This window comes from Pelecanus crispus, chromosome 8 (assembly GCF_030463565.1).
Source record: "Pelecanus crispus isolate bPelCri1 chromosome 8, bPelCri1.pri, whole genome shotgun sequence".
In the NCBI taxonomy this organism is placed as follows: Eukaryota; Metazoa; Chordata; class Aves; order Pelecaniformes; family Pelecanidae; genus Pelecanus; species Pelecanus crispus.
The window spans coordinates 47687355-47709837 of NC_134650.1; the positions used below are offsets into that span (position 1 = coordinate 47687355).

General features: G+C 58.4%; 1 protein-coding gene across 1 annotated transcript; it reads left to right on the forward strand.

Annotated features, from left to right (window-relative positions):
• The first annotated feature begins 1205 nt into the window (after positions 1–1205).
• On the forward strand, positions 1206–22483 carry LOC142594090 (ribosome quality control complex subunit TCF25-like). The gene is given in 19 exon segments (XM_075714826.1): positions 1206–1262; positions 1264–1392; positions 3113–3280; positions 4935–5009; positions 7002–7126; positions 8644–8709; positions 9879–9961; positions 10927–11057; positions 13641–13740; positions 14998–15091; positions 16201–16293; positions 16862–16967; positions 17340–17499; positions 19431–19518; positions 20096–20254; positions 20942–21032; positions 21338–21417; positions 22013–22085; positions 22316–22483. Coding segments are annotated over 19 exon segments (2040 nt in total). The 3' UTR covers positions 22478–22483.

Here is a 22483-nt window from a genome sequence, read left to right on the forward strand (position 1 = left end):
TGGCGCCGGGTGGAAGAGGAGTTCCCCCACATCTACGCCCAGGGCTCCGTCCTGCGCGACGTCTGCAGCGACTGCGCCCGCTTCGTCACCGACGTCATCTGCTCCAGCCGCCGCAGCGTGGCCGTCCTCAACGCCGCCCCGTGCCGCGCCGCCAAGGCCCGCTCCCTCTACGGCGATTCCTGGCACAAGTGAGGGGCCTGGCGCGGGGGAGCCAGCTGCCCCGGCGCAGACCCCGCTGGCGGCCACCCGGATGTACATATATACATAGGATGTATACATACAGCCTCTATATTTATATACCTTACGGACCAGGGGCAGGCGAGGACGGCACCTCCCGGCCCTGCCGCCGGCGGGACGCTGGCACGGCCCCTGGTGGGACGGGGACGGGGACGGATCGTGCCGTGGGGCACCCGCAGCCGCCAGCCTTCGCCCCCGTGGCCCCGCTTCTGTGCCAAGCCCTGGCTACACCGGGCAGGCGCCGGCCACAGCGGGGTCGCCAGCGCCACGGGTTGGCACGGCTGCTCTGTACGTGCCCCCCCCGGCTAATAAACCCGCTGGGCCGCCCCCGGGGCCGTGTGGCTGGTCCTGAGTGGGGGGATGCGGGGGGAGCCGGGGTGGAGGGTGCTGGGGGGAGGGGGCGTGAGCGGCCCCCCGGCGCGGGGCTGGGCACCCCGCCGTCCCCTTCACTGCACCGTGGCCTCCTTGATGGTGTGCGGGCATGGGCACCCCCCTGCCACCCTCCCTGCCCCACCCGTGACCCCGCACGGGGCCCGTGGGAAAATCCCTCCCCCCCCATTCCCAATGCCCCCCCCCATTCCCGCGCCCCCTGCCCTGCTGTGCGGCCCCGGGCCCACCCCAGGCTGTGTCCCCCGGCCCTGTCACCCGCCTCCCACCCGTGCCCGCGGGCTGTGCCCCGCCGTGACCCCGCACACGGACCGTGGGAAAGCGCGCGTTCCCACGCCTCCCCCCCCGAGACATATTTCACGCGGCGATCGCGCAGTAGGCGCGAAGGAGGTCCCGCCGAACTGTGTGCGGTGCGCCTGCGCAACGGCGGGGGGCCGGGGCGGCGCGGCGCGCAGGCGCGGGGGGGGCGGGGAGAGCGCAGGCGCGGTGGGGCGGGGCGGGAGGGCGCAGGCGCGGTGGGCGGGGCGAAGGGCGCAGTGGGCGGGGCGGACCGCGCAGGCGCAGTGCGCGGCGGGGGCTCCATGTCGCGGCGGGCCCTGCGGCGGCTGCGGGGCGAGCAGCGGGGTCAGGAGGAGCCGGGGGCTGGGCGAGTTGGGCCTGGACCCCGGCCCCGAGAGAGGCCGGGAGGGGCTGCCGCCGCCGGCGGCCGCTGGCAGGAGGGGACGCCGCGGGCCGGCCCGCACCGGCGTGAGCAACCGCTTCGAGCTGGTGAGGGGGGTGACAGGGCCGGGGGAGAGTCGGGGCCTGGGGGGGCTCGGGGGGGCAGTGGGTGTGGGGGGGGGCTGGGGTGGCCGTGGGTGTATGGGGGGCCTGGGGTGGCAGTGGGGGTTGTGTGTGGGGCTGGGGTGGCAGTGGGGCTGTGTGTGGGGCTGGGGTGGCAGTGGGTGTGGGGGGCTCGGAGGGGCAGTGGGTGTGGGAGGGGGCTGGGGTGGCAGTGGGGGTGTGTGTGGGGCTGGGGTGGCAGTGGATGCAGGGGGTTCGGGGGGGCAGTAGGTGTGGGAGGGGGCGTCTGGGGTGGCCATGGCTGTGGGAGGGGGTTCAGGGGGGCAGTGGGTGCAGGAAGGGGGCTCGGAGGGGCAGTAGGTGTTGGAAGGGGCGGCTAGGGTGGCCGTGGGTGTTTGGGGGGGCTGGGGTGTCAGTGGGTGTGTGGGGCTCGGTCAGGCAGTGGGTATATGGGGGGGCTGGGGTGGCCATGGCCGTGGGTGTAGGAGGGGGCTCGGGGGGGCAGTGGGTGCGGGAAGGGGCAGCTGGGGTGGCTGTAGGGATGGGGGGGGGGGCTGGGGTGGCAGTGGGGGTGTGTGTGGGGCTGGGGTGTCAGTAGGTGTGGGGGGCTCTGGGGGGCAGTTGGGGGGGGGCTGGGGTGGCCATGGTGGTGGGAGGGGCTTGGGGGGGGCAGTGGGCGTAGGAGGGGGCGGGGGGTGGCAATAATTGGAGAGGGCGGGGGTGTGGGGGGTACCTGGGGTGGCTGTGGGTGCGGGGGCAGCTGGGGTGGCAATAATTGGCAGGTGGGTGGCCAAAGGGTGACAGCAGCGGTGTGAGGGGTGATTTAGGGAGCAGTGACTGAGGCGGGGGGGGGTCGGGGGGTGACTGGAGGGAATGGGGGGCTGGGGGCAGTGCCCGAGAGGGGGGACAGCGAGCTGGGGGGTGGTGGCTGGGTGGGGGTGACCAAGGTGGCAGCTTGTGGAGGGAGCGGCCAGGGGGGGTGAGGGGTTTGGGTGGCGGGGGGCCTGGGAGGGTTCAGTTGGGGGGGAGGGAAGGGAGGGGGCTGCGCGAGGTGGGAGTGGTAACTGGGGCTGAACTGGGAGGGAATTAGAGGGGAGGGCTGGGTGGTCCGGCTGTGGGTGTTGTGAGAGCCCAGCCTGAGTGTCAGGGCGGGCAAACGGTGGGTGAAGCCGGTTTTAGGGATGTTCCTACCACCTTTCCAGCCCTGCAAGATCCTGGTTGGGGCTCAGGTGGGCCCCGATGGCGCAGACGGGTCCTTGGGGCGGCAGAGCCTGGTCCTTCCTCTCTGGGCACCTTGGCCGGCCCCAGCAGTTCCCTCTCCTTCCCCAAAGCTTGGCTGAGCGAGCGTAGGCAAGGCTCCTTTTGGAGGCTCTTCCCGAGGAAGAGCAGAGCCCAGATAGGGCCGTGCTTTTTTTGCGCCGGCCGCACTGCGGCCGCGTCGCCATGGCCCTGTGCTCGCCTCCGGCCGGTCGTGGGCACAGGGCTGTTCAGGCGCCCGCTGGGTGACACGCATGAAATGAGGGGTTGTCCTGGAGAAGCCGGTTGGGCAGCTGAGCCCTGCGCTGCTGCGACTTTTCCCTCTTTCCTTTGCAGGTGGGAGTGGAACAGATCAGATCCCTGGGGAATTCTGTCCCCTGGGCACAGGAGAGGGTAGAGCGCAGCTCCGTGCTGGCTGTTTTTGCAGTTTGTCCGTCTGTTCGTGCAGATCACCGCTGAGGAGTCGGAGGATGAGCCACTGTCCAGAGAGGAGCGAGCGGATGCCCGGCTCAGCGAGCGGGATGCGGCAGAAGGGAACAAGGAAGGGGCCGTACCTGAAGAGGCTAAAGGCGATGGGCAGAGAGCTGGGGAGGAGGCAGAGCAGCCGGACCGAACGGTAACTAAACCTCGGGTATCTCGTGACGCTGGCGGTCGCTGTGCGAGGCGCAGAGAGAAGTTTTCTTACCTCCCTGTCTCTGCGTGCGCTGAGGAGCTTCGTGGTGCCAGGCAAGCACGTTTCCTTTCCCTTGCGCGTGCGATTTGTCAGAAGCTGGGGCCGTGAGCCTCAGGGGAGGGACGCACGCAGGGAGCTGATGCCCAGGGACTTGGGGCTCCAGATCTGGAGGAGAATGAGCAGTTTGGTGCTAGAGTTGGGTTTGTGACTGGGACCAGGGAGATTTTACAGCCGCAGAGAGGAGGTTCCTGAGGAAGACCTCGTGCTGCGTCCTTGCAAGTGCTGAGGTCCGGCAAAGCGCGCAGCGAGGGAAGCGCCCTGGGATTCTGAAACGGAGATTGCTTCTCTGCTCCCTTGGCTGCACAATTAACTGAGCTCTGCACCATACGGGGGGGCTGGGCTGGCAGGTAGATGCTCAGTGAAGCGGTTGTTTCGGAGCGGGTGATGCGAAGACTCTGAGCAACATAAACTAAACACTGAACTTGTTCTTTTTTTGAGCGTTTTGTTGTTGTTTTGCGTTAGGATTTTGTCTGTGTCAGCTCAGAAGCATCTCGTTACAGAAGTGCGTAAGGAAAGGGACGCTTTAGTTAACAATTTGATACTGCAAGTCATAAGTGGAGATGAGGATGGGGGGAGTGAAGGGGGATCGGCCCCCTGGCCTCACCCGCTAGGGCTCAGCGTTTGGGGTGTTTCCCCTGGGTTTTGGGTGCCAGGCGGCGTGGCCAGAGGAGCGGAGACCGCTCTCTGCGCGCAGCCCAGCTGTGCCGCTGGCCTCAGCCAGCCCAGGGGCTTGGGAATGCTCGGGATGTGCGGTGAGGGCTCTGCTCGGTCGGTGCCCGCATGAGCGGTGCCTCCAGCAGGCCCTGACCCGGTGAATTTGCTGTGTGGACACTGCAGGCTGCACCCGCTGCTTCTCTTGGGGCCCTTGGCAGGCGTCTCCCCGCCGTTTGGTAGAGCCAAATCGGGGCTGCACGTTCTCCTGGTTCCGAAATCAGCTCAGGAGCTGTGGGGTTGTTCTGGTAACGCCGTTACTCGCTGCTTTACCTGCGTAGGTCCTGGAAATGTGCTCTTTAGCTCTGTATGCCCTGGGGAACAGCTGGCGTGGACGGCGGCGTGGTCTCTCGCATTAGGCAATGCCACGCAGCTTCGTAAGCTGAAGTAGGCAGCGAGAGGAGCCTGTGTCACGTGGTGCTTTCGGGCAGCTGTTGGTTTCTGTGGAAATTGGAGGGACTGATGAAACTGCCATGGTCGCTAGAAAGACAAAAATACAGTTTATTCAGGGGGGTGAAGGAGGGCTGAAGTGTTTCTTCCACACCTGGCATATCTAAACTGTTTCTTGCCTGGTTTTGTAGTCTTGGACATTGATATGAAAGGCGAGATTTAACCCTTACGTTTGTAAACCTTTTGGTGCTTTCCTCCATTTTCTCCTTGTGTCTTAATTTCCGCTTGCTGACAGACTTGAGAGGATGGATGTGGGCTTCACTGAAGGGCTCTCCTGGCACGCTGACCCCTGCGGGAAATGCTCTTCTCCCCCGTGGAGCTTTCATCCCTGCGGTCCGTGGGCACGCTCTGACAGCCGTTCCGTTTCTCTTTGCAGCCTGTGTTGAGTAACAAGCCACGAAAGAAAAAAAAGAAAAGGAAAACCAAGAAAACCTCAGCAGGAGACGCTCTGGTATGTCTGCGTTTGCTCTGAGAGTTAGCAGCTGTGCTAATTTCTGTATTGGGGTTGACGAAGCAGCTACTCAGGTGGCTGCGGAAAAGATTTTTGAGGCAAACATGCTCCTTTTTGCGTTGTACTCATTTAAAATTACGAAACAGCAACAGCAGCTTTTGACTGCGGTCCTTCAAGCGGCCAGAACTGGCGCAGCTCTGCTGCAGGTGCTTAGAGCTGAAATCCTGACAGCGGCATCCGCTTTCATCTCTGCTTCGAGGCTTCGCACGGGAGGGGGTCCTGCGTGACGGTTTTTGCATTTTCGTAATATTTTCCTTGCCCTACTTAGGTAGCTCTCGGGGCTCTGCAGAGAGCAGAGAACCGTTCGCATTGCCTTCTCCTCCGTGCGCAGCCGCGCACCTTCTATGTGGCTTGACATCTAATAGCCAAACGCTGGTGCGTCGTCGGCACATGCGCTGCCCAGCACTCTTCCTGTGGGACCTGCTCCGTCCCCTCGGTGGTGAAGGGAGCAAGGGGACGGCGATTCTCTCTAAGCTGTCTGCCCCTAAGGAAGTGTGCTCGGAGCGAGAACTTTATCCAATGTCTATGTTTGTTGCAGATAAAACTATGAGAGACAAATATATGTGCTTGAATATCCTTTGTCTGCTTGAGCTAGGCTAGGAAAGTAAACAGATTACGGTCATTGGTCTTTTAAATTCAATAGAAGTAAAGTTCAAGCGGGAGCTAGTTTTCTGCTAAGGTTTAAGAGTCGTAACTGTTCGCTTGGGGGAGATCCTTTGCCAAGCATCCGCAGCTACAGTGTGCCGAATGGATGAGCCATGACTCCGGTTTGGGTGCCCGGCTGGCTGCCTCCTCCCCGGGAATTCAGCTGGGCGAGCTCAGAGCGAGCGACTGAGGCAGAGAATGCCCTCAAAGAGCACGTTTCCTCTCCCGGTCAGAGAATAGCGCACAATAGGGTGGCATCTGCCAGCTGTAGGTCTCTAGGGAGACTTCGTACCCAGGACCAGGCAGTTTGGTTTGCTAGCTAGAGACAACGCTACCTTTGTTCAAGCACTGAAATGCAAAGCACACTAGGAACTTTTCACATATCCACTCCACGTGGAGTAGCTATATTTAACTGGAAAAGGCAAGCTCGCAGTGCTATTTGGGTGTTGTGAATGGAATTCCGTGTTCCACCCACGTGCATCATGAGGAGGATGCGAAACGGCCGTGTAAGACATGCATCACTTGCTATTTGTGGGGAAGAGTAGAGCAAAATTGCGATAAAAGCGTTACACAACCGTTGAGTGTGCGCTGCTGGATATGTTCTTCTTGGGTTGTTAGAAGGTGGGAAAGTGAGAGTGCGATACGTTAGAGCTGGGTGTTTGATGTCTTATTACAAGGGTCACAGCAGTAATTAGCGATTCCGTGGAAAGCAGACAGTAAAGGCTGATTATTTAAATATTTATCGTTAAAATTAGCGCGCCGACATTTCGTGGTATTACAGGGATTGTAGCATAACTAAACCAGACAAAGCAGAGCGAAGGGTGGGTGGGGAGGGGCGCAGACCAGGCTCACGCAGACTTGCGAGCTTTGTGTAAGGCCGGAAAGGAGTCCTGCGGCCAGCTCTTGCCCACGCTGGATGTATTGTGCTGGCGTGGTCGGACTCGTGATGAAGAGCCACTTCATGCTATCGCGATACCTTGAGCAAGCAGAGGACAGCAACCAGCCCCTTCGCGGGTGGTTGGACAGGGAAGGCAGGCTCTGGGTGGGATTCCCGAGGGAATAAAGGGCGCTGGGCGCAGAGCAGGAGGCCTCAATAAGACACGGAATGCACGCACCCGAGGTGGGCCATGGGGTAGCAGCAGGGCGAGGAGTAGGGGCTGCACTGGTATCGCACGGAGATCGGGACGAGCCGAAGGACCCGGAGGCGGCCGGGTGCCATCTCCGCTGGGTAACCTGCGTGCCGCGTTCTGTAATAACTGCCTTGTGTTTGCCTGTGCCTATCTTAAGGAAGACGACGACCTGGAAGACATCGACAGCCTGCTGGAGAAGATTGAGGATACCAATGGGCTATCGCAGCAAACCCAGAGCGGAATAATCGCCGACAGCAGGCCGCTGCTCTACGTAGAGCACAGGTAGTGCTTGCTTCCTTCCTGATTTTGGCCTTGGGCATGACAGGGGTATCTGTTCCCCCGAGGAAGGGAGCTGGGAGCCTGTCGGCCTGATCTGGCAGTGAATTCAGGACCTTGCTTGAAAGGGGTTGTGGTAATGGTTGTGCACAGCCCCGTTTCTAACCATGGTTCTTAGAGCTGTGTTCGCTTTTGAGCGGTGACTGGCATTCTCTGCCGTCGTGCCTGGTTTGAGTGGGTGTCTGGACTAGATTAACCTCCAGAGGTGTCTTCCAGCCTAAAATACTCTGTGACTCTGTAGGAGAATCTCCGCAGAGCTACTGAGAGCGCTGGTGCGTAAAGCTTTGCGATCAAACTCGCCTGGCCGGGCGAGCGGCTGCATTCCGGCCAGGTGCTGTGAGCAGCAAGCCCAGGTATAGCATGTGCTATCCTCCCAGGAGGGCTGAGCAGTGCCAGGAGCTAATTTCACCAGGAAAACTGGTTAGACTTGTCTAACCTTTCCTGCACATCACCATCAACAAAGTGGACTAAGCGCCAAGTGTGTCCAAGAGCTGGAGAACGAATCGGCCTTGGACTTGAGACCTGTAACATCTGGGCCCGTTGGGAACAGGCCAGCTGGTGGGTCCAGTGTGTTTCGGAGCCCTGGGCTGGTGCAGACGCTAGCAGCTCTTTCTGTTTCTGGAGAAACCATTTAAACTTGTAGCTGGGACAACTTAACCAGTCCAGGTTTTGAAATGTCAAAAGTGAGTCTGGGCTGGTGGGCGCTCGGCGCTAGCGCAGCCTGTTCAGGGACACTTCAGTAAAGGCAGGAATGTTTGTTTATCTAGAGGTGGCTTTAAACCTCAGTGACATCTCTGGTCAAGTAAACGTTATTCAGAAACCTTTGGGAGCTGCATAATCTCTGAGTGGGTGAGAGTTGGCAGTGCTGGATCTCAGCCTTCCCACTCCCTCTCTTCAAGCCCCGCTTGCTGGGTGGCAGAGAGAAACCCCTCTCGAATACGCCTCCCTTCTCTGGCCCAAATGCTAGATCAAAAAAACTGTAGGTGTTGTCGTGCTTTTTGTATTAAAAAAAAATAGTTTAGTCCTTGCCAGCCTCTGTGCAGCGATTGTGGGGCCTGCCCTGAATTGCAGGCTGCCGCTGCTGGACTCGGCAGCAGGTATCCCGCGTTTTCCGGGCACGCGTGCGCTCCTGCGCGGCGGCTGTCCCGGCAGCATCCCGGCCTAAGGCCCCAGCTGCCTGGAGAGGGCAGCAGCAGCGTTCCCCTGCTCAGCGCCTTTAGGAGCAGAGCATGAGGGAAGCGCGCATCTGATGGAACAAGGGTTTCGATGCCTCCTGTTCTGACCGTTTTTAGGCTCCTTTCGGTTTCTTGTGTCAGATCAGTGGCGTGTGCGACAGTTCGGGGGCTTGGCCAGAGACAGTTCAAGGTGCAGAACGCTTGGCACTGATGGGGAAGACTGGAGCGTGAGACTTTCGGCTGTGTTTAACTGACGGTAGCTTTTCTTTCTTGTTTCAACCTTCCCAGAAACTTGAATCCGGAGAACGAGTTGAAGAGATACTTTGGGGCTCGCGCTGTTCTTGGTGATCAGAGGTTAGTCTAGAATTTAGTATTAAACCCTTTCAAAGTCCAAGTTGGTGGACTTGTACAGCTTACCGAGCCCGCAGTGCTACACCTGGGCAGGGAATGCAGGGTTCAGGCTGTCCTACTCTGTAGTTTTTACTTGTTGGGACAGGGGAATATTTTTTTGATATGAGTGAGGGAGGAGAGTAAGACTTCTCCAGGCTTTTTCTAGTGTTTGCTTTTTCTTCTGCTGATTTCCCCTCTCATATACTGTCAAACACCCTTCTAAAGGCCTTCCATTCAAATTCCTATAGACTCTTAGATTTTTTTCTTTTTTTTTTTTTTTTTCCTTTTTCCAGCATTTCTCACTTGTTGCTATTCCAAAGTCTCTGATGTCTTACAGAGTGGACCCTGAATACTTTCCAGAGGGTCTCATGCGCTTGCTTTCAGGGGCCCAGGGAACCTCCTGCTGCTTGGGTGTGAGGTCTCTATGCACTTACCCTTTGCGCTGTCGTCAGTGTTATCCAGAAATCCCTGCTTTTGTGAGCTGGTTGAAAAATGTGCACATGAGAAGGGTATAAGCTCCGAGCAGCGGTGGTGGAAGTGGAAGCCTTCTCTGAGAGAGCCCGTGGAATAATATTTAGTGCTTTTGAGGAAGAAGCAGCACTCCCTCACTGAGGAGACGTGACTTTCTTAGACTGGCCTTGATTTCTGAATTCCTCCTGCCCTGAACCAATAAATGTGTTGCATTTGTGAGCACGGCTAAAACTAAATCAGTTGATTTTTGAGGGCACTTTGGGGAAGAGAGATGAGTCAGAGGGTATGGGGTTCTCTTAATTGGATCTGGGAAGCTGTTTGAAGCAGAGGCAGCTGAGAACTTGGCAGGAATAGAAATGGGAGAGAAGCTATTGAAGTGGAAATGCTGGAGGCACTGGCTGGCCCGGAGAGGAATGGTTGAAGTAAGGCAGAGCCTCAGCGAAGGTATGTTGTGTCTTGAAGGCAAACATGTTAAAGCTCTGTGCAAAAGCTCTGTGTGGCAGGGCAGCAGCTGGGGAAGAAGCTGGATCTCTCTCTCTCTCTCTCTCTTTTTTTTTTCTTTTTTTTTTTCCCCTCTGAATCATCCTTTTTCTGGCTGGTTTCAGCCCTCCTCACTCTGTTTAGCACAGAGAAACTGTGACCTCTCGCATTTATTTCCTCAGGCCAAGACAAAGGCAGCGTCAGTACGTCCGCAGCACGTGGCTGACAGCTCCCAAGAACACCTGGCCGCGCTACAGCAAAACAGGTGAGGCTTTCGGTGCCACCTCCCGAAGCACCGCGCTGCCGCTAGCCAATGGGGCACGTCCTAGAGCCTCCGCGCACGGAAACTGGAGCTGCTTTCGTCAGCTGCTAGGCCCGGACTTAGAATAGAATCATAGAATGGTTTAGGTTGGAAAAGACCTTTAAGATCATCCAGTCCAACCATTAACCTACACTACCAAGTCCACACTAAACCAATCAAGAGTAGAGTAGACTAAACCATGTCCCCAAGTGCCACCTCTGCCCGTTTTTTGAATGCTTCCAGGGGTGGTGACTCCACCACCTCTCTGGGCAGATTTGGGGCTGGCTGATGCGGAAAGGGAACTGCTCGTCAGCTGATGGAAATACCTCCTTTCTCAAGAGGGAGAACTCTGTTGTATCGTACCTTAGCATCTGAGCTTTTTTATTTTTTATCCCCCTTTTTGGAGGTAGCAGGTGATGACTACTTCCCCTCTTCCAGCAGTCTTGCTGGATAATGGGAAATATCCATGGGGAGAGCAAGCTGCCTGGGCTTCTCGGGTGGGTTGCAGACTTTGACTCATGGCAGGAGGGAAAGGAGTGAAATTCTCCTGGAGTTTCCGAAAACATGTCTGGCTTTGGACCCAGGGGTGCGAATGAGCTTTCTGTGTTATAAGGCATGGGCACGGTGGTGTTGGGTTGATGGCTGGACTGATGAGCTTAGAGGTCCTTTCCAACCTTAGTGATTCTTAGTTTTTACTTTCATTAAAAAAAAATCCAGCCACCAAGCCAGGAAACATGGAATTACTACTCTCCCCTTAACTGGTTTAGTGGTGGACTTGGCAGTGTTAGGTTAATGGTTGGACTGGATGATCTTAAAAGTCTTTTCCAACCTAAACAATTCTATGATTCTAAGAAAGCGGAAGAGCTCCTCTTGCCGCTGTGCCCGCGGGCTGGCAGCGGCGATACCCACGTCTCCCCCGCACCCTCTAGGCATTGCCATGCAGCTGCTGGACACCAGGAGGGGAGTGCAGTACTTCACCTTCGAGCACCATCGCGAGTACCAGCAAGTGCAGTTCAAGTTCCTGGACGCTGTAGAGTCCATGGACCCCAACAACATTGTGGTATGTTGTGAAATCGGGTTGCCCGCGCTGTTCCCTCCTGCGTCCCCGCAGCCCCTTTCCCTGGCAGGGGAGGTGGGCTGAGGCATCCCCATGCTTATTTTTTTTTGCCGGTCTCATTTTGAGCGGTAGAGCCCTGTGCTCCCTCTACGTGGGGCAAGGCAGCGTTGCTTACTGAGTTCTGCTTTCACCTTGTTCATGAGATAAGCGACCGCCTCGGTGCAAATGAGGTCCGGGGGCTGGTGGCCGGCCTTGGTGGCTCTGCCCGAGAGTGTGCCAGGTAGCCATCTGGAAGAGCGGCCCGCAGGAACTGGCCGTTTGGCTGAAAGGGTAGGAATAAAGCTCCCTTGTCTCAGCTCTTCAGCTGGGAAAGGAAAAATATTGTGTAAACCGATCTTTAAATGGGAATCTAAACTAACATCTGTTCTATTTATAAACCCTGGCATGGATGAAAAATGTGTCTTTTCTTGGCATTTCAGCAAAACAGTCTTTGTGTTGAGAGCTCTTCATGCGTGTCCAAGCTCATTAAACGGGTAACATTTATAGTTTGTAGTGGTAAGCAACAGTAAAATTGCTCTGCACCCTACTGAACCATAATTGAGGTATTTTTTTCTCTGAAAACCCTGGCCACATGAGCTGGGATACATGACCTGGAGAAGTTTCTTAAAGAGGCCATTGTCCACTAAATAAAGTTTACTTCCTTCTACTTTCCTACCCTCTGCTCGTGGCCGCTGCTCTCTCCAGCTCATCAGTTCTGCCCTCTGACCGGCCCGAGGGATTCGCATTAAATGATGCGAGGTCGTTCCTGTGCAGCGGTGATCGCCCTGAGAGCCAGCGTCCTAACGACAGCTCAAACACGGTCTCATGCGGCCATGCAGAGCGGGACGGGTTTTCCATGGTACATTTTAGTCTTTACGCTCTGTCCCTGTTAAGTGGGTCTGGCTGTGTTTGAAGATATTCCTAACATCTTTAGGCTTTTGGTTTTATCTTAAGGGTAAAATCTAACAGACAGGGGTTCGCCTGTGCCAGAAGTACTTCAAACCCCCAACCAGTTTATCTGTGACAGCTGCAGTTTCATGTAGCTGGAGCCCGGATCTGCCTTGCTGCTGTGGTTTCAGCACGCAAAACATGATTTTTTTGGGGGTCCTGCTCAGTGAGTGTTTTTCTGCTCTTGCTAGTGTGTTAAAAGGGACTTGCTGGTGAAGTTGTAAGTGCGTGAAGAGCGCTTTTTCCCCGTCACAGTTGACCATGGGTGCTCCATCTCTTCCAAAAATGTGAGCTAGAACAGAACTTGAGAGCAAGGAAGGGGTAAAACGTCAGCCAAGTGGCACCAAGGCAAAGGCGCTGGGCTGGGACAGCCTGGAACGTAAAGGCTTTGTACCGCAGGTGGTCACACCAGCCAGCACCCTGCAGATGCATGGCTTCTGGAGCTTTTGAAGCCGTATTTTTCTGCTTGGGGCAGGGGGAAAAAATCCCCAAACTAAACCGTAAGGAGATTTGAAGTCGCTTCAGTATTTTCATATTGAAGCCGAGTTTCAGGTACTTGGAAAAAGCAGCGCATTTATAATATAATTAGTGAATGCGGAGGTTTCTGAGGTGTTGTTAAACTTCTATTCTGAAGCCTGGAAAAAAAAAAAAAAAATTAAATCTATTACCATTCAGGAGCTGGATCCTGGAATTGTAATGGATGTGTCAAAATGTCCTCTCAGTACCCGGAGGAAGCAAAAGCCTGATCAAATGCTCAGAATTGTTAAGGGATAGAGAATAAACCAAAAATGTAATCTTGCCTGCTGCCTGCATCTTGAATATTGTGCGCGGTTCTGGGCCCTCACCTTCAAAAGGATATGGGGGAGCTGGGAGAGATTCGGAGGAGGGCAGCAAAGATGATCAAAGGCCTGGCATGGCCTCAGCCCTGGAAAAGCTGGGTCAGCTGGGAAGGAGGTGCCTGGGGGAAGCTGCGATCGAGGGCTCGGATCCTGCGTGGGGTGGGGAGAGATCTCCCTGCCCTCCCTTCCAACGCAGGGATTAAGCTGGCAGGGCAGGATGAAAGGAAGTTCTTTGCGTTGCGTGCTTAAGCGGTGGCTCTCCGTATGGCAGAGCTGGGGTGCCGGAAAGGTACCGGGGTCAGTAAGCGAACAAATTCACGGGAGGGGACGCCATTAATATCAGTGGCATCTTTGATGGTGGGGGTCCCTGAACCCCTAAAGGTTGGCAGCTTAGGGTGTGCTGGGAGTCATCGTGCGCGCCCAGCTTCGTGCCCTCTTTCCCGGGCCTCTGCTTTTGGAGGCAGGGCGAGGCGGACCGCTGCTCTGACCCGGCATGACCATTCCCAGGTTCTTTTAATCTGTAGTTTCAGACTTTCACGTGAAACGCATCCCCAGCCTTGTGCTGCAGCCTGAGCATCGGCGCTCTGACGGCGTGGGACAGGATTTCTTCGCCTTCAGACCCGGGGGCAAGAGCAGCCCCTCTCTCTTAGGCGCGGTGTCAGGGCATTCGCCTCCCCGCCGCGCTTACGGAGCTTGCGGAGCGCGCAGGGAACCTGCGATTTTTGTGCCATCGTGTAACTGAGCTCCTGCTCTTCTGTAGCTGCTGCTTCAGATGAACCCGTACCACGTGGACTCCCTTCTGCAGCTCAGCGACGTGTGCCGGATGCAGGAGGATCAGGAGATGGCACGTGATCTCATAGGTAAGAGCTGAGGTGAGGAGCAGATGCCCTGGCATGAGGTGGGGTGGGAGCCGCTGCTATTCACCGTCCCGGTTTTGCCTTCTGCCAGCTCAGCCTGCCGCTGGGGAAGGGGCAGCAGCAAAAGGGGATCAGCCCCCCTCGGCTGGCCTGGGGCCGTGAGAGCTTGCTGGGGAAAACTCCAGCCTGGCTGAGTCCCCGGCGGGGTCTGCGGAGCGGCATGGTGGCGTGCTGCGGAGGCAAGGCTCGTCGCCGGCTGCCGATGCCTGCGGCACGGGGACGGAGAGGTGGTGCCGGGGTCTGCAGGCACGCAACCCCTCCCAGCGCCGAGCTGGTCCCTGCTGAAAGTCTCTCTGAATGGTTTCTGTGACTTAGTAATCGAGGGCTTTTGGTTTTGGGTTTGTTTCAATGGGAAAGCAGCAAACCAGAAGGGTTGGTTCGGCTCTGTGAGCGCTCGCGCTCTGCCACGTGTCGTTCTGCAGACCAGCAGCTTTCGCTGGAGGCTTTTAAATAGAGACGGACATGCTTGTCCGGGAGCAAAGTACATCGGTGTTCAGCTTCAAAATGAGTGGAAGGATTGTCGGGATGTGGGAGGTCCCACCTGCAGGGCATCCCTTGCAGGAGGAGGGTTTGATGTAGTAGCTACGAGATACGGCAGCGCAAGGGACGCTGCGGGAAGCCCACCCGCTCTGCGGGGAGCGTGCCCGACCCTCCGGGCCAGCCTACCTCACCTGCCTTGCCTTCCTCTGACCAGCGTCTTGCAGGTCAGCACGTCGGGCTCTGCTCCTCGGGGCAGGAGGTGTGCCTGGGGACGGCTGCCCCTCAGACAGACCCCTCGCCTCCGCCTCGGGTCCCTGAGGTGTGCTGTTTGCTAAGCGGGGCACGTGCCCTCCAGCGTGATGGGAAGGGCCGGCGGTGAAGCGAGGACAGGATCTTTGGCTTCCCTGCGTGTGGATGGTTGTGGCAGAGGCAGCTGTACCAGCCTCAATCCCAGACCTCCTCCAGAAGAGTTATTTTCACAACCGGAGCATGATCCAACACCCGCAGGCAGGAACAGGGCTTGCTTGCCTAGATATCTGCTGCGACCGCATACTCTGAAGGAGCTTTGTACCTTGCTGGACCGTGAACAAGCTGATTTCATGGGTGCCAGAACTCTGTTATCAGTGTCTTCTGGGCCGACACTGCCATTTTGTGAGCAGCGGGGGCCACGTGGTGTGCCGGGGCGGTGGCGAGCCTTGACGCTGTCCTTGCTGTCTGCAGAGCGGGCGCTGTACAGCCTGGAGTGTGCCTTCCACCCCGTCTTCAGCCTCACCAGCGGGACCTGCAGGCTGGACTACCGCCGGCCGGAGAACAGGTAGGCGGCACGCCAGCCTGCCCCGCGTCTGCCGGAGAGCCGTCGCGGCGTGCCCTGGCCTACTTTGGACAGGGAGACCCAGATTCGCGACGTCTGCTGCATCATCCGCGCTGGCTGGGGGGGACCTTGAACGTCCCTTTCTGTCGGAACAAGCTCTGCCGCTCGGCAGTCGATGGCGGTGCCCCTTGGCAAGGCAGCAGCGGGGCTCCCAAAATGGGTGCTGGGGTACCGGCAGCTCTTGCTCTGCCAGGTCTCTGAGGTTTCTTTGCAAAGCATCCTCTTTCCCAAGGGATTTCTTACTGGAGCAGTAACTGCTCCTCCCCACCACATCCTTCTCATGCCATTAGTACCCCTTAGCCCAAAATGGCACTTATTTTTGTCAGAAAAATGTTTACGGCTGCACGTTTACGGCTGTGCTTGGTCATTTGTGTGCTCCCTGCCTGGCCTTCATCCCCATCGCTCATGCAGCGCGCGGCTCCTGGCCCGGCTCTTTATGTAATGACAGCTCTGCAGCTGCGGGGAAAGGTGACTTTATTCTGGGAATTTTCCAGTCAGCTAACCCAAGCGATCCCTCCCGAACTGCCGTACCTGGAGGTTGCTCAGATCTCCAGTACCCGCTCGCTGACGGGCTTGGTGCCGCCCGTGACCTGAACGCTGCAATCCGTATCTCGCCCGATTTGGGTGTTCGTCCTCCCCCCGCCCCGTACGCGTTGTGCGCGCTCTGTGTCACCGTCCCCGCGCGGCTGGGCGGGCTGGGACGAGGTGGGATGCGGGCTCTGGGGATTTACTTGTTTCTCTTGTCCTGAGTTATCGGCCGGTCTGCGAGAGCACGAAGCTGTTCGGCCTTGGGGAGCAGGGATGGAGCAGGCCATGGGTTTGCTGTCCCTATGTTTGCACAAAGAAATTAAAAATAAAGAGGTGGGATTGTGAGGGGTCTGTGGCACCCCGAACTGCACCAGGCTGGGTTCCCTTGACCCCCCTGGCTGCACTGCGGTGCTGATGCTCGGGGGGCGAGGAGCTGGGGCTGACCGTGGGTCCACATTCTTGAGCAGCACGCGGTGCTTCTCCCCAAATCTGGCTTCTAAAACCTGCTCCTGTTCCCCACACAGGGCTTTCTTCCTGGCTCTCTTCAAGCACCTGATGTTCCTGGAGAAGAGAGGCTGTCCCCGGACGGCCCTGGAGTTCTGCAAGCTGATTCTGAGGTAGGTCCCCCCGCCGAGGGCTGCACCCCATCTCAGGTTTGGGGGAACACACTTCAAACGACGCCCCGAGCCTCACCCAGGCGGGGCAAAAACCGCAGAGGTGTACTACTGCTCCCAGGCTCGGGGAGGGCTTGTGCCCGCTCCTTATAGACGCAGTGTCGCAGGTTAGTTCTGGGCACCTGCTTTTATCCGAGGTGCTGCTTTGGAGAGAGGCGATTGTTGAGGCTCAGGCAGATGAGACCTGGGTGGCCCTTGCTCTCGGCTGCTGAGCCGGGGGCCTGGCTGGTCCGGTGGCTTCAGCCTGCTGGGTTTGTGGCCGTGGGTCCTTCTCCTGGGTGGTGACGGGGGGCACTCGCCCCTCTGCAGGGACGTGGGCCGGGCAGGGCATTGTACCGTCATCCTGGCTGTGCACAAACGATCGTGTTCCCGTTATCTCGGCTTGCTGAGTCACGGAAGCTCTCTGGATGCTAGTAGGAAAGTCTTTGACTTCGAAATGAGGACAGCGACTTCAGCTTTTCCGACACTGATTTTGTTTCCTGCCCCTCCTTGTGCTCGCCTCCCTCTGAAGCCTTGATCCAGAGAACGACCCGCTGTGTGTGCTGCTGCTGATCGATTTTCTGTCCCTCCGAGCTAGAGAATACACCTTCCTGACCCGCATGTTCCAGGAGTGGGAGGTGAGTGGGCAACAGGCGGCCCTGGCGAGAGGGGAGAGCCAATTCCTGGGGCTGGAGCGGGGCGGCTGGGCCGCAGAGCATGAGGTTTTCCTAACCGGCTTAGCCCTTTGAGGGCTGTCGCATGGCCAGGCTGGAATCCCACAATCACCGGAACGATGCACAAAGGCTGGGGTGTTTGTTCTGGTAATCCTGATACCCTGCAAACAATTGTACGAACTCGAAATCGCTTACTCAGTTGTAGGGGCGCCCAGCCAGCGGCTGGAAAGTAACTTAATCCAGCAAGCAAGAAACCCCACCCTGTGTACAGCCCAGCCGCATCGAGATTGTTCTGCCTAGCATCGTTTCGCGGTAAATCTCTCTCTCATCCTGCAGAGTCACCGGAATTTGTCCCAACTGCCCAATTTCGCCTTCTCGGTGCCGCTGGCCTATTTCTTCCTGAGCCAGCAGGAGGAGCGCTCGGAGCTGGAGCTAAGCCAAGCCCGGGAGAAAGCCGCCCGGCTCATCCAGCTGGCGTTGATCATGTTCCCAAGCGGTAAGTCTGTCCCCACCGGTAAGTCCCTTCCCGCAGGCTTTGTCCCTGTCTTCATCTGTGAGAGCGAAGGCTGGGTTCCGGGCAGTCAAATGCAGAGGCGGCAGTTTGCCCCTGGGTTGGAAAATGGTGTTCGCCTGTGTCCGTGGGAGACGGGAGCCCTGGCTTGGGGGGTGACGCAGCTCGGGCAGGCCGGCAGTGGCAGGTGCTGCTGTGAAATCACAGGATCGTTCAGGTTGGAAAAGACCTTTGAGATCATCCGGTCCAACCATAAACCTAACACTGCCAAGTCCACCGCTAAACCCTACTCTACCCTTACTCTACCCTTAACTGGTAGACCTTAAAGACCTTAAAGGTCTTTTCCAACCTAAACGATTCTATGATTCTATAAACCAATTAAGGGGAGAGTAATAATTAATTCCATGTTTCCTGGCTTGGGGGCTGGATTATTTTTTAATGAAAGTAGAACTAGGAATCACTAAGGTTGGAAAGGGCCTCTAAGATCATCAGTCCAACCATCAACCCAACACCCCCATGCCCACTAAACCATGTCCCCAAGTGCCACCTCTGCCCGTTTTTTGAACCCCTCCAGGGATGGGGACTCCCCCACCTCTCTGGGCAGCCTGTTCCAATGCTTGACCACCCTTTCCGTGAAGAAATTTCTCCCAATATCCAATCTAAACCTCCCCTGACACAGCTTGAGCCCATTTCCTCTCGTCCTATCGCTTGTTCCTTGGGAGAAGAGCCCGACCCCCCTCCCTGCCCCCTCCTGCCAGGAGCTGCAGAGCGATCAGGTCTCCCCTCAGCCTCCTCTTCTCCAGGCTGAACACCCCCAGCTCCCTCAGCCGCTCCCCACCAGCCCTGTGCTCCAGACCCTGCCCCAGCTCCGCTGCCCTTCCCTGGCCATGCTCCAGCCCCCCAATGTCCTTCCTGTACTGAGGGGCCCAAAACTGGGCGCAGGATTCGAGGTGCAGCCTCCCCAGTGCTGAGCACAGGGGGCCGATCCCTGCCCTGCTCCCGCTGGCCATGCTATCCCTGACACAAGCCAGGATGCTGCTGGCCTTCTGGGCCACCCGGCCACACCACTGGCTCATGCATCTGCCTCTGGTGTGGCAGCAGTAGGATTCAGCCTTCCCACCATGGCAGGGCCGGCGAGGGAAGGGTGGAGCCGGGGTGGAGCCCCGGCAGCCGTGAATCCCCCGCACGCTGGGAGGAGATGAGCGCCCGTTCTCCCTGCTGCGCAGCCACCTCGGAGCAGCTGATGCCCCTTCCTTAGGGACGGCTGGAGACAGCCGCGGTAGGCATGCAAGCAGGGGGAGGGTGAGAACCGCAGTCTCGGAGCAGGAAAGCGTTTCACCCCAGGGTTGCCCAGAGCAGAGACAGCGAGTCTCTCCTGGCTTTCCCTCCGAGGCACCGCTCTGCTTTCGGTCTGTGCTCTGCGGGCGCCCGTCACTTGCTTTCATCCCACCGGTGCTGCTGTCCATGAAAGGAGATATACAGCCCCTCTGGGCCCAGAGCAGGGTGTGTCCTTATGGGCAGGAATAACCAGCTCTCACACAGAGCTTTAGTTTGTGTTGGCTGAAACCATCTTTTTTGCTGCTTGTCATGGTGACTGAAATAAACCCCTTGTTAAAGTTCAAAGGCCAGCAGCGTTACATGCAGAAAATACACCTTATTTCACAGGGGGTGTGTGGGGGGAAGTTTGTTGTTCTTTTTCATTTACTCTGGATCCCTTTCCGTCGTCCACTTTGAGATCAAAACGCAGCGTAACCCCCAGCAGCATCCTCGCACCCTCCTCGCCGTGGCTCCTCGCTCGGCGCCTGGTGGGGTGCTGGCCCCCCGGGACGGGGCTGTCTCTCCGCAGCCCTGGCCCGTGGTGACCGGCCACTCCTCGCCGGGCTGCCGAAAGCCAGCTCTGTGACTTTCTCCTGCAGTTCTTATGCCGTTGTTGGATCACTGCAGCGTGCAGCCCGACGCCAGGGTCGCGTCCCATTCCTTTTTCGGGCCGAACGCTCAGATCAGGTAAGCCCCGGAGACGTTCGGTAAAGAGAAGGAATCGATTTTGCTGGCGGTGGAGCTCTTGCTTGCTCAGGCAGCTTAATGGAGTTACAAAGCTGCGGAGGAGAACATCTAGTTTTCCTGAGTAGGCTCTTAGATGCTTTTGATAATGGATTTCCATAATGGATTTCCATAATGGCCGCCAGATAACGCGAAGAGACCCGCCTCGCGTTCATGCGGATGGGTCAGAAGTTCACAGCGAAGCTTGTCGGTGCAGGCAGTAGGAGAGCGCGATGTGTGCATGCTCCCAGGGCAGGCTGTCTCCTGCCAGTCTGGATTTCCCTGACACGTGGGTCCTCCTAAACACACGAACGGTCTCCCCCTCGGGTCAGGGCAGCGTTAACTTTCATCTCATGGCTATGCTTCTCCCAAAAATAGACGGAGGCGGAAAAACCGGTGAAGGTAGATGGAAATAGCAAAGCAGGGAGCCTGCGATTCCTCTCTCTGTGTTCTCACGCCGAAGCGCGGTGCAGAGATGAGCCCTTGCCGACCTGCAGGCGGGAAAGAGGAGAATGCCCTGAATAACAACTGTCTCCCGTAGCCAGCCTCCCGCCTTGAACCAGCTGACGTCCCTCTACGTGGGAAGGACCCACTCCCTATGGAAGGACCCGGCCGTCATGGCCTGGCTGGAGACCAACGTCCACGAGGTCTTGCGCACGGTGGATGCCCGGGACGCGCTGGTGGAGGAGTCCGAGCACAAGTGAGTGCGGCAGGCGGAGGTGAGCGGCTCTTGTACCGTGCGCGGGGTGCTGAAACGGGGACGGGGGGGCTCCGTCCTGGGCTGCAGCGGCACCGGGGCCTGCTCAGAGCCCCGCGGCTGCCGATCGGATGGTGGCTGCTGATGCCAAGGGTTACGGCGCGGGGCCTGGAAGGCAGAGGCTCTTCTTTCCCTGCTTCGCACAAGCGTGAGTTAGGAGCCGTACCTCTCGCTGGGGAGCGTGTGCTCCGCTGGCTTCCCCAGCCTCGGCCGCCCCTGTGCCCTGGCAATGGCCCGGGAGGGCAGAGGGGCAGGGATGGCTGCACGGCTCGCAGGCATTCGCTGCGCAGGGCAGGCGAGCGCTTAGAAACCCTTCCCGGCTCTGAAAAGTGGGGGAGAGAGGCGTTGGGTCTTGCCCTAAATCCAAGTTAGTTTGCTCTGCTGACCTGCAGAGGAACGGGGCCGGACAGAGGGATCTGCGCAGCATCCCCGAGCTGTTCCGCTCTTTCATCTGAGGTCAACAGCCACCAAGTGACTTTGGCTTCGCCTTAAGCTGGCTCCGTCCAACACGGCGCGTCCCCGCGGGGACAGTGACGAAGCTGACGATGCACCTAGAGAGGCAGAAACGGAAAAGCTGGCTGTGCTGAGGCGCGCTCGGTGCAATTCCCTGTCCCCCTCCCCGCTTTTTAGGAGGAAGATGCGGTACCAGAGCGCGCCCAGGAATATCTACCGGCACGTCATCCTCTCGGAGATGAAGGAGGCCACGGCAGCCCTGCCGCTGGTGAGGGGCCCTGACGGGGCGCAGGCGGTGCCGCGGCGTGACGGTGCTCGCGTCCCTGCCGCGCCTGCAGACGCTGGGCATGTCTGAAACCCCAGCTGCCGGCGAGAAGCATCCGCCTGGCTTCAAAATGTCCTCCCCGTACGCACGGCTCCCCGGGGCGGCCCACAGGGCCACGTGCGGGCAGGCCGGGCTGCGGCCGCCGCCCGAGACCGAGGGCTGTCCGGTTGGTGTGACCGTCTCCATGCCTCGGCGTTCACCGCTGCTGGCGCCGCAGCCTTCACCCCTTCTTTCTTCTCCCCTCGCAGGAGGTGACCTCGCAGCCTGTGATGGGGTTCGACCCCCTACCTCCTTTGGACTCCATCGTTTCCTACACCAGACCAGAAAGGTACCTTCTCCACCCTTCGTTTCTGCGCCGGCACGGTTTCCCGGCACACCCTCAGCCCCGGGCCTGGGTGCACGTGGGCGCTTGGAGCCGACGTCCTCCTCCATCTCGGGGGAAGAGCAGCCTGGCTTGTGGTGCTCGCCGGCAGGCAGAGCGGACGGGCAGGACCGGTCCTGCCGCTTTTCCTCCGTGCTGGTCACTGTTTGGAGACGGCAGCTGCTTGCAGCTGTTAAGGCGAAGGCTGCTGTGAAAAATGTTGGCCGTTTCTTAACAGAGGTGGTTTGGGGTAAATACGGGTTTAAGCGCAGCCGGCCGTGGCGCGCGCGGAGCGTTCCGGTGAAGCCCGGACGCGTCTTCCGCAGCGAGCCGGCTCGGAGCAAACCTGGCAGTGCTTTTAACTTTGCCCAGAGGCTGGCGAGCTGCCGGCCGCCCGGGGTGAGAAATCCCTGAGCGTTCCCCGATGCCGTGCTTTGGGGCTGGCTGAGGAGGGGCCGGGGCGTTGGTCCGGACAGCGCGGTTCTCTCCGGCATCTCTGCGCTCGGGCAGGGGTCGAGTACCAAGCTGTCCCCTTGACCGTGGTGTGACTTCTGTCTTTCAGGACGAATCATCCATCCAACGAAAGCACTTTATCTCTCTTCTTCCGCTCGCTGTTGCCAAATTTTAACTTGCAGGTACGTGCAGTCGGCTGCCGCGGGCAGTTCGGAGCGCACGCTTGCTGTCGGCAGACAGAAGTTTCCGCCGCACCGGTGTTTCTGCAAAGGGAGTGGCTCTTGGCATGGGCGGCGTGTAAACGTCAGGTTGCAGAGCAGCCTGATGCTTTTTTGGCAGGCGTCGTCGTCTCCCTGCCTGCTGCAGGCAGGCAAGGCAGCTCCCTGCCCGCTCCAGCTCCGCTCTCTTGCAGGGGGACATCAGGCACGACGGGGATGAAGAGGCCGGAGCAGGGCAGGACCTCAACCAGGGGGTGAACAGGCTGATGGCGGCCATGCGGGACATGCTGGCCAACATCCAGTTCCAGGAACCCCCCCGAGACGACAATCCCGAAGGCGACGGGGACTGGGACTGAGCCCGG